This window comes from Oryzias latipes, chromosome 14, assembly GCF_002234675.1.
Source record: "Oryzias latipes chromosome 14, ASM223467v1".
Lineage (NCBI taxonomy): Eukaryota > Metazoa > Chordata > Actinopteri > Beloniformes > Adrianichthyidae > Oryzias > Oryzias latipes.
This window is the reverse complement of record NC_019872.2, coordinates 19,184,133-19,200,625: the sequence shown is the minus strand read 5'-3', so window position 1 is coordinate 19,200,625 and position 16,493 is coordinate 19,184,133. Positions and strand designations below refer to the sequence as shown.

The following is a 16,493-nucleotide window of genomic DNA, read 5'->3' as shown; positions in this document are numbered from 1 at the left end:
CAGTGCTATTTTTGGAGCATTCCCGTTAAATTATATTTAGCCTTCCAATCATTTTTTTACATTCTCGCTTTAACTGGGACAGTGATCTTTGTGTCTTTTGTGGAAATGATCTAGAAACGGTGAAATGGTTGTCTTTTCTTCGAATGTTTGCATGTAAAAAAGTTTTGGTCTTCTTTTCATAATTGGCTTAAAGCCAAAGATATCATCATTAACCCTTTAAATTGGAATATAATTAAAATTTGATTACAATTAATTGACAAAAATCTGGACTTTCTGATTAATGTACTGATTGTAATTTCAAAGCATTTTATTCATACTTGTAAATTCTTAAAGGTAAAACCTCACATTAATGGATGTCTCAACCTAATCTCTAAATCTTTACATTACATGAATCACAAGAACGCCCAGATATTGTGTAATTTATTTGATCTATTTAAACTTTTATAATAGACCCTTACTTTATTATTTTTTAAGTTATATTTGTTTGTTTTTTTTGTCTACCTTTATCTCAGAATTGATATTGTTGTCATTGATAGACATGCCGTGGTTGTTTGTTGAATATTTGCTTCAATTAAAAAAAAAAAAAAAAATTGGGGTGCATTCCCTGCGGGCGCCACAAGGGGTGCTCGCGGGCGCACTGGCGCCCGCGGGCACAGGGTTGGTGACCCCTGCTATAGGGGATTCATGATTTTTTTGTCTGTCTCATCTGTCTCATATCTCACAGAAACGTAACTAAAAAAGGTTGGAGACCATGGACGTACAGTCAGGGGAGGCAGGTGAAGGAGTGCCTCACTTGTCATCACCCTCACCTGCCATTGTGAGATGTATAATGTTCATTAACCCTTGTGCTATCCTAGGCGCTTTAACATTGGGAGTGGGGTCATCTAGACCCACTAGACAGTGCGCTGAACCTTTTTTCTTTAATGATTTGTGATCTTCACTGGTGTCCATGGATTACATGAAATCCTCTTCACCTTTATCCACCTTTGTCATGGTAGAGATAACACGTCAATGTAAGGATCGGGTCAACTGGACCCCATAGGATAGCACAAGGGCTAATGTGATCCATAAATGTAATTTATATGTATGATTTTAATCATTTTAATTCTGAAATTTGTGTATTTTGCATATTTCCTGTTCATTGACAATGTAGGCTGTGACGTGTTGAACCCTTGCATTAGATGGCACAATCCCATGAAAAACTGGGCTAAATGCTTGAAGTAAGTTCAATAAATGTAGGCTAATAATGTAATGCTTTATTTTAGAAAAATTAAACATTTTAAGCATTTTTTTACACATTAGGCGGTGAGACCAGGCAGTAACTCTGCCTCAATGTAGAGGACGCACTAGAGCTCATGTTTGTTCTTTGGTGGTTGCTAATAAAGTTCAGTAGGAGTCTGTTATTTAAAGTTTTGCTCTGACTGACAACAAATAATTGTGTAATATCATTTAAAATGTCTAATAGTTGTTTTTCCAATTAAAATGAGAAGTCATAATTAGTGGATGATCAATGTCCCACTTTTAAAACTAAAAGAGGATTTTCACACTAAAGTCATTGCGATTTTTGTCCAGGAGAAGTGCATGGACTTCATTTCAGAGAAGGCCCAAACTAAACTTTTGGGATTACATTTGAATAAAATATTCAATACCAATTACTGGTAATTTCTTATTGGTTAATTTTTTTTTTCCTCAAGCATATTATATGTTATCCTTAAACAAATACAGTCAGAAAACTATCAGGTAACAACTTTAAATTGCAAGGTTAAAATATAAAACTGTTCTTTTTCAAATCCTCTACTAATACTATACTGTCTGGCTTGGGGAACGTTTCAACACAAAACACTCACCTAATAATCAAAAATATCTAGCAATGAAACATGCACCGCTATTTTCTCATTTAGTAATTATTAATTAAGACTTCAATAAAGTAGCCAATACTAAAATTAAAGCCTGTTTATAGCATCCCCCTTTGGTTTGTTTTGGAGTCATATTGCGCTACTATACATTAAACAGTCTTCATTGGCCCAATATGTACCAGCTATGATTTTAGGAAGAATGCTGATATGAGACATGAAACACAAGCAGTGGCTGGCAAATAAATTGGGTTTGTAAATCTGACTGTGAAAGAGTTAGTGCCTCACCAGCAGCCACAAACCTCACCGATTGTAGAACACGTTGGGAGGACGATTCAGACGAGTCTCAAGTGTTCTAAGCCAGTTGATAGTAGGAAATTAAGACTTCTGACAAATATGGTAAATACTTTTTTTATAGTTCAAATAGGGAAACACAACTTTTATTCACTGTGAAATCTCTTTCTTGGTGGCATGTCCTTAAATTTTGATTATGGGTTTTCTCTGAGTTTTCAGGTTTTTTCCCCAAACTAAAAACGTATTTAAGAAAAATATTATTTTATTTAATTTTTAATAGAAGTAGGTTTTCAGTTACGGTTGAAAATGTATCCTATATTGTCCTCAGCTGCCAAAGACAGAACCAACACATTGTCACATTGTCCTGTTTCTGTCAACTCAAAAGCGAGCATAAATAATTAAATTCAACATTTATAAAAATGGTTTAGTTTTGACTATTAAGCTAAACACACCAGGCACATCTGGCATGTTTAACAACGTGCTGAACATGGGTTTTTGCACGCGCGTTTATCGTACGTGTTCATACTGGACTGTCGCCAATACTAGCGCATATACCCCTTGTGCTATCTTAGAAGACCCCACCTTGCATTGACGTGTTATTCCTACCATGACAAAGGTGGATAAAGGTGGAAAGATTTCATGTAACATGGACACCGGTAAGGTTCACAAATCATTGAAGAAAAAAGGTTCAGCCCACTGTCAAGTGGGTCTAGATGACCCAACTCCCAATGTTAAAGTGCTTAGGATAGCACAAGGGTTACCTACCGTTGCAAGAGGCTTGGTGTGAAATGTTGAAGCTGTGTAAATCTTGTGAATCTCTCTCCAGGCTTTTTCTTTCACAGTTCTATTTTAATATATAGAGGACTTGGTGTCATAGAATTCTAGCTGGGAACAAACTGCAATTATTAATTTATCCTCCATGATCAATTTTCAAACAGTTGGTAGTTTCATGTTTTGAAAAGGATGCCATCCATACATCACTACCAAATCTGAGTCCCTGATTGGTCAAAGTTAACTGTTTCAACTTTTGACGTTTTGCATGTAGAGCCTGAAAACTGACCCAAAAATGTGCGTAGCGATACATGGACGCAAACGTTTTATGAGCATTGGGTTATGAGCAACGTTGCATGAGAATTATGAGCAACGTTGAATGAGCATTTCCAAGCCCAAACTGTATGTAGCATTATGGTAAATTAATACCAACAAGAACTGAATGCTGGATTGAATTGATGTCCATAGTGCCACACACCAGTAATCCAAGCCTAGTCAACAAAGGCATATCTGTTAATATATTGTTTTATTAGGGAGACCCAGTTCATGAATTCCCTCAACACGTGGTTGTTAAATACACTCTCATTAAGTCACACAAATATTTACTTGTGTCACAGACCGATGGAGAAGCTGTGGGAAAAGCGGATGAACCATGTAGGGACATCACTAAACACATCTGTTAAATGCATCGTTTGTTACTTAGAGTCGATTAGGCTGTTTGACAGATATAAACAGCAGGGGGAAAAAGCAAGTGACTGGAAGGCACCAATGCATTAACCATGTGATGCTATTTATATCTGAGGAGCAAGGGTGACCCAGTAACTCACATGTTATACAACATGTGGATATAAGAGGAAAAAATATGCATGGAATGTGAACATTCCAAAGATGTGGACATCCTGGTCATAAAGGCCAATTATAGCAAATTTTAGTAATCGGGTGAAGTCGTGGATGGCATCAGTAATGTCAGTAAGAGTGTGTTTAGAGGAGTGTAGAGTCAGAGTGCCAAGAGACGGACAGCATTTGGAGTATGTGGTTAACTAGGTCCCGACATATGACTACCTATGACGTTGCTGGATTGTGACTGCCTTTGAACCACATATATGTACATACATGTACACACACACATACATACAAATAGGATTTTGTGATATAAAATGAACAATGTGGCCAACAATGCAAAGTAATATAAAATCGGGAATTGAATTGGCTACTCTTGTGTTGGCTTCTTCAGGACAGTGAGAGCACCATCTCCTTCATACTTCTCAAGTTCCATTGAGATAAAACACGTCTTCAGAAGAGAGCACAACTGCTCTGCACAACGGCTGCCAAACCGAAGACATGAAGACTGGCAAACTCAACAGCTGCTAGCAGTTATTGGAATGTCAGAAACCGGAGCAGATGTTTGTATTGTCAGCAAAAAACAAGTCAGCATCTTTTCTTGATAAGCAGGAAAAATAATGTGCTTGGAAAAAAAATCTCAGACTGAGGGCAGTGTGAATATAGTTTTACACACATCTACACCAGAGAACCATTGTAAGATCCTTGACTGGTAGAATAACTTGGTAGCACAAGAAGAGAAATGTCATTCAGGTTTATTGCAAGGCTTCAAGTTTCACCACAAGTCCTATAATTTGAGAAATTGAGATTATATTATGTTGAGAAGGGGGAAGCCCTTGGTCACAAACACGTTAACAGAGTATTTCAAGATGAAATGTCAGACCGATTACATACCTATGGCAAGACCCAATTCCCAAATGCCTTAAGGTCGTTTCACACAGCCACTACATACATGTTGCACATTTTGCACAAAAGAATTTTGGTCATACGTAAATATACTCGGAAAGAGTGAGAAATGTTGTGGTCTTAATGTAAAATTTTCACAAACGTTTCAGAAATTAATCATGTTAAAACCGTGTAAGAAGTACGAATTAACCACGCAAAGAACACGCAAATCGATGTAGAATATGAACATGCGTGATTGTCACGCTGTTTACGTGTAAATTATTAATGATTTTATATCATTTTAACATCATATGTGCGCCGTATGCGTGATATAAAAGTCATACATTGGTGGTACATACGTATATGAAAAGTCGGTATGCATCTTGGAAAAATCACGAATAACTGTGTATAAACTACGTAAAATACCATGTAAACTGCGTAATTCAACCGACTGAACCGACCAAGAATTTTGAACTGGTTAAAATCGAATTCACGTAAAGACACTTTAGCCAAAACTCTCAATGCACATCTGTGCACATCAACGAATGTGAAAACAAGAAACACTTATGAATTATATACATCACACATGTACCAAGAATAAGACTGAGATTTCATGTGAAAAATTTGAGTTTTGGCTGTTTGACATGGCCCTAAACCAGAGAACCATTGTCAAATTTGGGAGCAAAAGAAGAGAAATGTCATTCATGTTTAATGCACGGCTGCAAATTTCACCACAAATCCTTCATTTTGAGACATTGAGATTATATGATGTGGAGTCCTTGGTCACAGATCTTTTAAAATTGTATTTCCAGAGGAAATGTAGGACCTATAACATACCAGGGAAACCCCTAATTTTGTCTGTTCTTTTTTCACCATTACTATGATGTCACCAGGGCAGCCATGGTGCAAAGGTAGGGCTGTTGTCCTCTAATCAGAAGATCGTAGGTTAGGTTCCTGCCTTGCCCACACATGTGTCCAAGTGTCCTTGGGCAAGACACTGCCTCTGGTGGTTACAGGTAGATGCCAGTGTCCAGCAGCAGAGCCCCCACAAGTGTGTGAATGTGTGGGTGAATGGAACTGTGACTGTAAAGCACTTGGGCCTTCAAGAAAGGTAGAAAAGCGTTATGTAAGTATACGCCATTTACCATTTACTATGTCCAGTTGGTTGGCCTCTACCAGTGTGCAATTCAATCATCTCACTTCCTCTATGTCTTCATCTTGTTTTGTAATGTCTCTGTTAGACTTCAGTGGCGCAAAAATAGGTTGAAAAGATGAAAGCTAAAGGTCCATACAAATACAGGAGGAAATTCATGTTTGGTAGAGTGTCTTTACTCTAACTATGCTACTCCCTAGTAAATCTCATGAGGCTTTGTTGCCAGGAGTTAACAGGTTAGTAACAAAAGTAATGTCATGATTTTGCACACAATTGTTGCTTTTAGGTAAAATCTGACTAAGTTTCGGTTTGTTCTGAGATTACTGAGTCTGAATTGCCTCCGTGCTTGGAGCAAAACAACTGGACCAAAACGGCCACCGTAGTCGGTCGTCACGTGATGTAAACAAAGTAGTTATGAAGCAACCAATGAGCTGCAGAAAAATATAAAGCAACGATTGTCGTGTTAGCAAACAGAAAAAAGGTTCAAACTGTTTACTTGTAAGAACATTTATTTTAACACAGCTGAAAATGCTTCATAAATGCTTCTCTGTGACTCGTTACGCAGCAAACACCTGGCGCTGCTGTGACGTCATCCTAAATCCTACCTTGTAGTTCCTTAACAGGATTCTCTTAGAAACAATGCTATGACACCACGACGATGAGTAACAGAGTAATTCATTGAAATGTGGTTTGATGAATGCAGGCTAATTAAAACAACTTTTAATATGACAAACATTGCATCATGCTGTTTTCCCGACAGTGTACCTTCATAACTGCCTTGCAGCATGCCTCCGCCGTATCAAAGCAGCAGTAAAAAGTGTTGTACCTGACGTTGATACAGACATTCAAAGTTGGTGAGCGAAATATAAAATATGAATCAGTGAACTATCCCGGGAAAAAATTGCAAAGTGCAGGACTTCCAAAATTTCTGCCTCTTGCTGGTTTACCCCACCCTGATACTTCTGGGTCATTGACTGAAAGGATCTTCCAAGGTTTTGTTTACAAGCTTTGGTTGAAAACAGGAAAGTCCACTTGAGGGCAGTTTGAATACAGACCACATGCAAAGTTCAGGACTCATTCATTCATTTTCTTAACTGTTTTTCCCTTTCGGGGTCACGGGGCTGCCAGAGCCTATCCTGGCCACTTGTGGGCAAAGGCAGCGGACAACCTGGACAGGTCGCCATTCTGTCGCAGGGTAAAATATCCACAAACACACACCCATTCACTTTCACACCTATGGACAATTTAGAGTGACCAATTAACCCATGTAGCATGTTTTTGGACGGTGGGAGGAAGCCGGAGACCTTGAAGAAAACATGCAAGAACATGCAAACTCCACACAGAAAGGTCCCCCCACTGATGTTGTTCACATCCCCCAGCCGGGACTTGAACCGAAGGCCTTCTTGCTGTGAGGCAAGAGCGCTAACCACTGCACCACCGTGCAGCCAGTTCAGGACTCAATCCGGACCAAATTAAGCAGACTCAGCCAAAACAAATAATTTTTTTCGTCTGAATACACCTGAAGTCAAGCTGCCTGGAAACCAAACCTAAAGTGGTAAAAAAGTAATTTTTTTCCATCTAATTCTTTAAAATTATTTGACATTTCTGTTTATCAGTTTTAAAGGGTAGTACTTTTTAAATGTTTTGATTGTAAAAATCCTTGTGTTTTTTATTTAAACATAAAAAAACCAGCTGTGTTCATTTATGTTTAACCTAAGTTTATCTCTGCCATCAAATCTGCTTTGTTTCGCCTTACTGCAAAATCTTGTGATGCTACAAGGGACAACTGTGATAATCAGGCTGACTTGGTGGCAGATCATGTTTTGTTAAGTACTTTGGGTGTCGAGTCGCAGTCAGTCATGGTGTGAACCTTTGACATGTGTAATTGCAATGCCAGTCTATGGCACATCTCTAATGACTCCAGAATGATTTCAAGAGGCTCCTCCTTCATATGCAAATAAAACACAAAAAGACATAAGTAAAAAGTTTGTTTGTAAAGTTTGGGACCACATTCTTTCTTTTTTCTTTTTTGCAGATGATCAAAAAAATCCTTTGTGGTTTTCAAGAATCTTAAACAAATGGGAAGTTGGTGACAAACACAGCAGAGATGTTTGAAGATGAATTCTGATCCATGTTGTGCTCAGTTTTTTTTGTGCACGGTAACAGCGGTGTTCCCTGTATCCTTACGGCAGGCTTGCATGGCACATCAGTTGCTGTCTGCTTTTGTCCCACTGACACCACAGTGGTGGCAGCGCTGGGTCTACTCCTTCAAATGAGCCTTTGCGCATAACCTTCGAATCATCACAACTGCATCAGTGCTGGCTGGGTTGCTAAGCAACTGGACAGCACAGAGATCCCTGAAGAAAACCGCCTCCTCTGTATGAAACATAAGCTTGTGTGAATCTTGTGATTCTTCAGAGGATGTTTACGTTTTTGATTTTTTTTTTATTTAAGTTGTGTTTTATAGGTGATTATTAAAAAATATGACAAAGTGGTGCGAATCCTTTTGCGGAACAACGGGATTTTAGCGCAAGAACAGCCTGTCACCAGAGAATTCACCTTAGGTGTCCCCCCTCTCCCCCCTCAGTGGGACATTATTTTAATTTAAACTAAGATAAAAAAGGGGGAGGGAAGAAAGCTAGAGATCCCCCTTCCTCCCAGCCTCCGATCCCCCCCCCCCTCTCTCTCCTTCCGTCATGTCTCCTTGGACACTGGTCGTGCGTTTTGTGGAGAAGACGACCGAGCATATGAACGTCTCCAACAGCCATTTAACGCAGGGCAGCGCGCGCAGGATTACTTTTCCAAACAGCATCTCTGACATGTAATCCGACGTGGTGATCCATCTGCGTGTCAGGGGGCATCCATATTTCTCAGCATCTATTTTTCATTTTATTTCTTTATCCAGCAGAGAAGTGATATAGCCTGCTCTGACGTCTGCATCAGATATTGCCCAGTGCTTTTTTTTTCCCCCAATGTGCATTTTCCCCTCAGTGGCTTTGCGCTGATCTACATCAGCAGCAGCAGCAACGAGGAGAAGGAGGGGGGTAAAAAAGAAGAAGAAGAAAAAGAAGAAAAAAATAGGAATGACAATTTTCCTTTTTTTGAAAGCCACCGTTCCCCTTCAGCCGAGCAGCATTTCCTGCGTAAAGAAGCTTCTTTGAGCGGCATCGCGCATTGGAGGAGACTGGCGCTTGAGCCCCGCTGGAACCATGCCTCTCCTGCAGATTTGGACTGGGAAATTTCATCCACCAATTTGACTGTCAGGAGCTCAGCCATTCCCGAGAGCACTTGTCATCACTTTTAAAAGTATTGTGCATGCTGTTTTCCCCCCTCACCACCACCACCACCACCACCACCACCTCTCTTATTTCTGAGATGTCTGATCTCCTGGTGTTGGTCGAGGGGCTATGTGACCTGTACGGATTTCCATAGCTGGGGAAAACAGCGGGGGCCAAGTAGCACATTTTTGAAGATTGAGAAGCCCAGGATGGTGAAGGCACCGCATGCGTCGATGTAGACCAGTTTACCCATCATCTTTATTAGGCAGTTCTTATTATTCTATATATATTATTCTTATTATTCCTATCCGTTTTTAATTGCCAGACTTTACTTTGTACATTTATTTTGGGGGGGGAGGACCGCTGGACTGGTTGGATTATAAAAACTATACCTAAGGATTTGTGGAGATGTTGGGTCGTCAAGAAGATAAATTATGTGGAATTTTCTCTGCTCTGGCGGCTTTGTCCTTCGTCTGCTTTGTGCAAAGGTAAGAAAATGTTGTTGTTGTTTTTTGTGTGCAGGGGGTGGGGGGGGGGTGAAAATGCCGATCAGTCATAGCCGTAGATGTGGCAAATCGCATTAACGGGGTACCCAGGCCTGCTTATGATATACCCCCCCCCCCCTCTCTTCTGCAAGCGCGAGAGTAAAGACATGCGCGTGAGCAACACACACACACACACACACACACACACACACACATATATATATATATATATATATATATATATATATATATATATATATATATATATATATATATATATATCACATAATATATATATATATATATATATATATATATATATATCACATAATATATATATATCACATAATAGTTTAAACATGCATGATTGGTAAGAAGAAAGTCCCAGCAGGTGCAGCCTCTGATTGGATGATGAGATCAATCAACTGATCGCCATTGATTAGGTGTTGGGGAGCTGTGGAGAAAGTTCCATTCAAACCTCTTGTGATCTCCTCAACACCTCCACCTCCACCCCCCTGCAGAATCAGATCAGTGGAACATAATCTGAGAACATCTTGTTGCTCAGAAACGAGGCAGTCTCGACCCCCCCCCCCCCCCCCCCATTTAATAAATAAGCTATAAGCTGGTGTCAAAGCTTTTCAGTGTTTACAGCACACATTTCTGCAAAAGGCTGCCTGAACACCATCACAGCCCAGAATTCCCTCTTCACTTCTGTTATTGTTTTGATGTTGGAAGACACTGATGTACATCCCTTGTGGCCCATACTCTGTTTCCTTGTCTGCAGCAACCAGAAGACTCAGTTAAGAGATTTAAGTGCTTGGAGAGATTTGATTCCATTATACCTGACCAAAGGAGGAAAAGACAATGAATCTTTCATGCCTTCCAGGCTGATTTTTTTTTTTTTTTTTTTAGCCGCCGCAAGGTTGCTTCTCAGGTGTCAAAAGCCACAAGTCCTGCACTGAGCACCTGCACTGGCTCTCAGCTAATTGAAGAGCCTCATAGTGGGGCTGTCAAGAGAAGCTTTTTGTCCCCTTTTTTCCCTCAAACTTGGCTCCCGATTAACAAGGAGCCTCAGCTGGAGAGCAGGTTCAGCCAGGGCGATGCAGGTCATGGCATCAATGCTGTAGGCGTCACTTAGACCTGAGCAGAGTATAAAATACCTGTTAAGAGTTCGGTCTCCAGGCTCAGGGTGTTTTTGCAGGGCAGGTGGGGTATAAAGGCAACAGCTTCAAGCAAAGGTTCATGATAAGCTGCAGAAAGTAGCCACTTTTCTGCACAGGGATTAACCATAAAGCATTTTTTTAAAAGTGTTCATGACTTTTAAGAAGCTCCTTTTTTCCTTTTCCACCTCAAAGCATACACTTGAGATGCTAACTTTCCTTGTTTGAAAATGGTCGTCACACCTCTGGTTTCTGCCCCCCACCCCCCTCCCTCCCCACAGCTCCTCCACAGGAAACACTGGAATGTCTGTGGCCAAGACTACCGTGGACAAGTTGCTGAAGGGATATGACATCCGTTTAAGGCCTGACTTTGGAGGTACGTGTTGAGATTCCATCTGCTCTTTAAGGCTCTGTGGTGGAGGTTGTTAACGGGTCAAGTTGCGAACATGCTGGTATGTGTGAGTTCCGCTGGCCTGTTGAAAAGAAAAAAACCATGTCTTGAACAGTGACTAAAGGGGAAAATGATGGCCCTTTGAGAAACCAGGCCACATGTGGAGGAAAGCAATGAAACTGATGTTTAAAATTCACTTAAATGCAAGTGGTGTTGATAACTATCACTATTTAAAGACCCACTCCCATGAAAATAATGATTTTGTTATTTTTAACATTTTTCGTTTTTCCTCATTTTAGCATTTGTCTCATAATAGAGGACATATATACAAAAATTAAGCTTAAATCTGCATTTCTAAATATTTTTTTATTCAAATCATTGTGAATCAGGAGCAGACGAAAAAGTGTTTGAAAAAGCTTGTAGTTGTTACGTACAAACTACACTTGGCAGGCCACAATTTCCCCCAACCCGCTCCATTCTGATGCATCCTATCCAGGTACGTCTTTGTTATCCTCGTCTGAACTGGTATCTGGCTCAAAACTAAATATGGTTAGCTCCAATATTGCTCAACATTTTTGTTGCAATTATAATGGTTGGGGTTGGAAAGGGCTGTAAGCTAGCGGGAGAGTCTAAACAAAGGGATGATGGGAAATAAGCACAGTCCCGCTCACAATTCAGAGGTGAATTTCTAATGAACTACTGCTGCTCTGAAGAAACTATGTCCTAGGAAACGACACACCTTTTTTTTTTATCTTTGCCTTAAAAGTAATTAATTATGATTAAAAGACCACTGGGAGTCCCACATTCAGTGCTTATTTAAAAAACCTTCAGGTCTCCATAAAAAAAAGGAAAACGAAAAAAAAAAAAAAACACAAGTCATCTGTTTCAGTACTGTTTGTGTGACATAGAATCTGAAGCATAACTACACAACGACAACAGATGTGTCAACAAAAAAACTCTGGATTTGTTCTTTAAACAGTTCATTTTGAAGTACCAATCACATCATCAAATTACTCAACTGAAAAGCATATTAAAGATCACAATTAAAAAAAGCAAAATACATAATTACAAAATTAACATCACATTTTATAAATCAAAACTAAATGACTGAAACCAATACCTAAAATAAAATACAAATGTGGAAAACCAAAGAAATTTCAAGAAAATGCTTTGATTGGATAATGTAGTTTGAGTTTTTATGTTTGATTTTTTGAACGAGTGTACAATGTGTGCATACCTATAAAGGTTTTATGATCAGTGGCAAATCCTCTATCACTTTCTGTCAAATATTAATAACGTCATCATCCAATCAGTGATGTCCCATAGTACCTACCTTTTTGGGTTTCTCATTTTGTTTCATTTTTTAAACATGTCATTTACATTTCTGGAAATTACTTTTGTTTTCTGAAATATTCTGAATATTTTGGTTTTTTGGAATTTGTTTTGATTTCTAAATTGTAATGTTTTTTCAGGTATTTATTTTGCTTATTTAATTGCCGTTGTGAACTTCAATATGTTTTTGAGTGATTTGTTGATGTGATTTGCACTTCAGAGCCACCTTAAAAAATTGCTTTATGATTTTTTTAAAACCTTGTCACCATTTAAAACTTCATATGCAGGATTTTAACAGTTAAATTAATTAAACGGTAGAGACAAACTTTTAAAATGCGAGTTGATTACATTTTTTGCTTTAGTAGCCCTAAAAAAGCTTAATAGAAAATTTATGATAGTGCTTAATTGGCCGATAGAAAAGTAACATGTACTGAGGATGTCCTCCTCTCTAAATTTAAATTTGAATTTTCCTTCTATTTTCTTTATCTTTGCACTCCTAAAGAAATGAATCTGACATTTAAACAGATGCATGGATAATGCATGCAGTGATAAATATGTGTTATCAGTTTAAGCATCTCATATAGATTTCATCAGTCTTTTCTTAATCCGCTGAAAGCAGCAGCTTGTCAGGCCGGCTACGACAACATACTTGATGATAATGAGATCAAGCAGTGAAAAATACACAGAGCAGGTGTGCCTCCTCGTATAACCTTCCTCTGTTTGGGTCTTCTGCCAAAAGCAGATGCTCTGATGAAGCTTTATGTGCCAAGATGTGTTAGCCTGACATTAGCTATTGTAAAAATATATTATAGTCAAGGTTACGTCTTAGTTCTGTGGTCTGCTGTGCTTATTTCAAATATTAGGTGAAAGAAAACGAGAATTGTTCACTTTTTTTTACCGAGCTTTTAATGCTCAATTGTAGGTTTCACACAACCCATTTAATTTTATATTTGGCTCCAGTTTCACTTGCACAGTCCCCTGACTTTCCATGCACATGTATTATATGTCTTTTTTCAGAGGTCTATCAGTAAATGCTTCAGAAAAAGAGGAAGCATATATTTGATCAAATGCACTATGATTAAAATTGTCTTAATGTGTTTAAAGTCCCTGATCTGATAGTCCTAAGCCAGGGGTCGGCAACCCAAAATGTTGAAAGAGCCAAATTGGACGAAAAAAACAAATAATAAATATGTCTGGAGCCGCAAAATATTAAAAGCCCTATTTAAGCCTTTTAATGAAGGCAACACATGCAATGTGTATCTATATTAGCTATATTAGCCTGCTATCAAAATTATTAAGTTGCTTCAAACACATAATGAGCATTATTAACGATTAAATGTTTATTTGCCCTGCAGTGCATTCTGCGGGGAATGACGCGTCACGTTACTGCTCTATTGTGCAAGTTTAATTTATTTACAATATCATTACACTCAGCTGGGACATAACTTTAGCAGGGAAGAGAAAGGCCAAACTGTTAGCAAAATGGCTTTATTGGAGAACTTTCCGTGCACCTTACACAGCATGACCCTGGATAATCTAGAGCAGATGAACACAGGAAGCACACCGAAACTCCTTTCCAGCACCAAGCCCGTTTGCTCCACCACACATACACAGCCAAAACAGCATGGAAATGACTTCAATTCACAACACTCTCACTCAAGGTTTTACCCCAAAACCCATGAGCCTTAGGGGCTGAAGGCGGGGCTAACCCCCAGGTCACTACAATATCAATGAATTATGTTTCATTGCTTTGATAAAATTAAAGAAATGTAACAAAGAAATACGATTTTTGATGTCATTTTTATTTTGAGGATTCGAACAAAAGAATGCTCCCCTGTCATATCTGAAGTTTAATTTGTAAATTTGTGTTTTGTATTGTACTTTCATTTTGTACAATAAAGTTAAAAAAAATAATAATATTGTAGTGCCGGTCATGTGCATTTTAGGTCTGTTAGCAGCAGGGGATTGTGGGATACGGTCTCTTGATCTAATTAGGGCTCAGCATGAGTGTTTCTGTTTGCCCACGTTTCTTTTCATATATCAGTTTTGTTGTTCCACCTTAGTTTATTCTTCCTCTTATGTTGTTTCTTTTTGTTTCACCATAAGTGTGGGAGGGGGATTGGTTCATGACAATGAGTTATATCACTAGAGGAGACACGCCCGCTTTAGAAGCCTGGCCGACGGTGGCGGAGCGCGACGCCATCTTGGTGAGGTCGACGACGCCCACATGACAATGATTTCTATTGCTTTTAGTGGTGTCTAAGTAGCTTTTATATACTATATATGTTTTTACAATTTATATATATTTATACATATATGTAAATATATTATATTTATATGTATAATATATATATAGATACATCATTTGTTGTTGTTAAAGAAGAGAAACAGTCAGCCTTAAAAGCTCAAACTTTAATGAAAATGCATTGTTGCAGGACTTCTTACAAATAAAAAAATTATTACAAAGAATTTAAAAAAAATTATTTGTAAACATTTAGGAGTTTTAGACCTCTTTGACATGTAATTTAAATTATTTAGAAAAACCCAACAATAAGTCAATAATAATAATAATAATAATTAAAGCTACAAGTAGCATTTAGCGGGCCCGAGCACGTGCGACCGCATGGCACGAGCGACCGCCCCGTGAGCAACGCCCTGCTCGAGCCATTCTCGTCGTTTTTTCTTGTCCATTCTGGAGCTCCAAGCTATTGTTAATACGACAGCAGCCTGGGGGGGGGGAGGGGGGCTGTAATCTGTTGCCTTAAGGGACAAAGACTTTTGCATATAGCATGAAAAAAATTCAAGCAATGATGATAATTGCTATCACTGTCCCTAAGGATGAGAACAATAGAACTCATTCAATTTCCACTACAATGTCTAGATGAGTGTCAGCTATGTCTGATAACTTGGCCAATTAGCTGGACCGGGATCTTGCAAAGTGCAGGTGGTTAACGTCCAGTGTGATGAGTCTGTGGACGGCAACAGTACAGCATAGCTTTTGGTTTCCACAAGAGAAGAACTCCTGACACATCTGCCCTAACAGACAACTACAAGAGGAGTTGAAATGTATAACACGGTGAAGGAGTTTTTGTTCAGAAAAAGGTACAATTAGAAAAGCTGGTAGCAGTGACTGCAGATGGGACTCCTGCTATGATCAATAGACAAACAGGTTTCATCACTCACTTTAAAGCTGACCCAGACTTTCCAAAATGTCTGCATTACTGCTGCGTCATTCACCAGCAGGCCTTATGTGCAGAAGTGATTGGCTCTGGACATATAATGACTCTTATTCTGAAAATCGTAAACAACCTCAGCTGCAAAGCAAAACAGCACAGGATTTTTAAGGTGCTATTGGAGGAGATGTCTGTTGAATATGGGGAATATGAACATTGTGAATCTGAACTTGCATTCTTGACTGACATTACTGGAAAACTAAACCACTTGATCTGCGAGCTGCAAGACAATGGCAAAACTATTTTTTTTGACCAGCCTGCCTGAGCCAGTGTTTTTCTTGTGGGGATCTTTTCTGCCAGGGCTTGTCAGCTTGGTCAGTGGATGTTGCTGCAGTTGTCTCCCTTGCTGGGACAGCTGGAGTTAAACACAGCAGCTCACGGCTCTGAAGTGGACCCCGTTGCTGTCCCAGTCTGGATGGGCACTGTGGCGATGTTCCAATGGCCAGGCTGGCTCCTGGTATAAAGAGATTCCCAAATACCATTTCCTAACCGCAGAGCCAAGGATGTGTTTACATGTTTAGGTCAAAAATGTGATGGACAGCTTCATGTTGTCTAAACATGCCACCCTGTTATTAATCCAGTTGATATGGTTCTCCATCTGTCTAGGTGATAGAAAAGCATTTTTTTTTATATTTAGAGCTCTAAGCAAACAAACAGTTGTCTATATAAAAGAGCTTTTACAATTGTGCACTTTTAGCAGGTCTCTGAGTTCATGTGACCAATGTATGGTGGATTTTCACAGACCTTGTTTAAAACTGAAGGTGAGAGAGACTTAGAGAAATGGCTTCATCGTTCTGGAGTTCTTTGTTTCATCCACA

General features: G+C 39.1%; 1 protein-coding gene across 2 annotated transcripts in view; it reads left to right on the top strand.

Moving 5' to 3' along the window:
• Positions 1–8,472: 8,472 nt before the first annotated feature.
• LOC101160433 (gamma-aminobutyric acid receptor subunit beta-4) overlaps positions 8,473–16,493 on the top strand; it is an 86,790-nt gene continuing 78,769 nt past the window's right edge. Inside the window, exons 1-2 of one of the 2 annotated variants that reach the window (XM_023962349.1) lie at positions 8,473–9,562; positions 11,001–11,095. In XM_023962349.1, coding sequence (XP_023818117.1) covers positions 9,483–9,562; positions 11,001–11,095 — 175 coding nt within the window. In that variant the 5' untranslated portion in view covers positions 8,473–9,482. The remainder of the gene's footprint in view (positions 9,563–11,000; positions 11,096–16,493) is intronic. The other variant, XM_023962348.1, reaches the window with a different exon arrangement.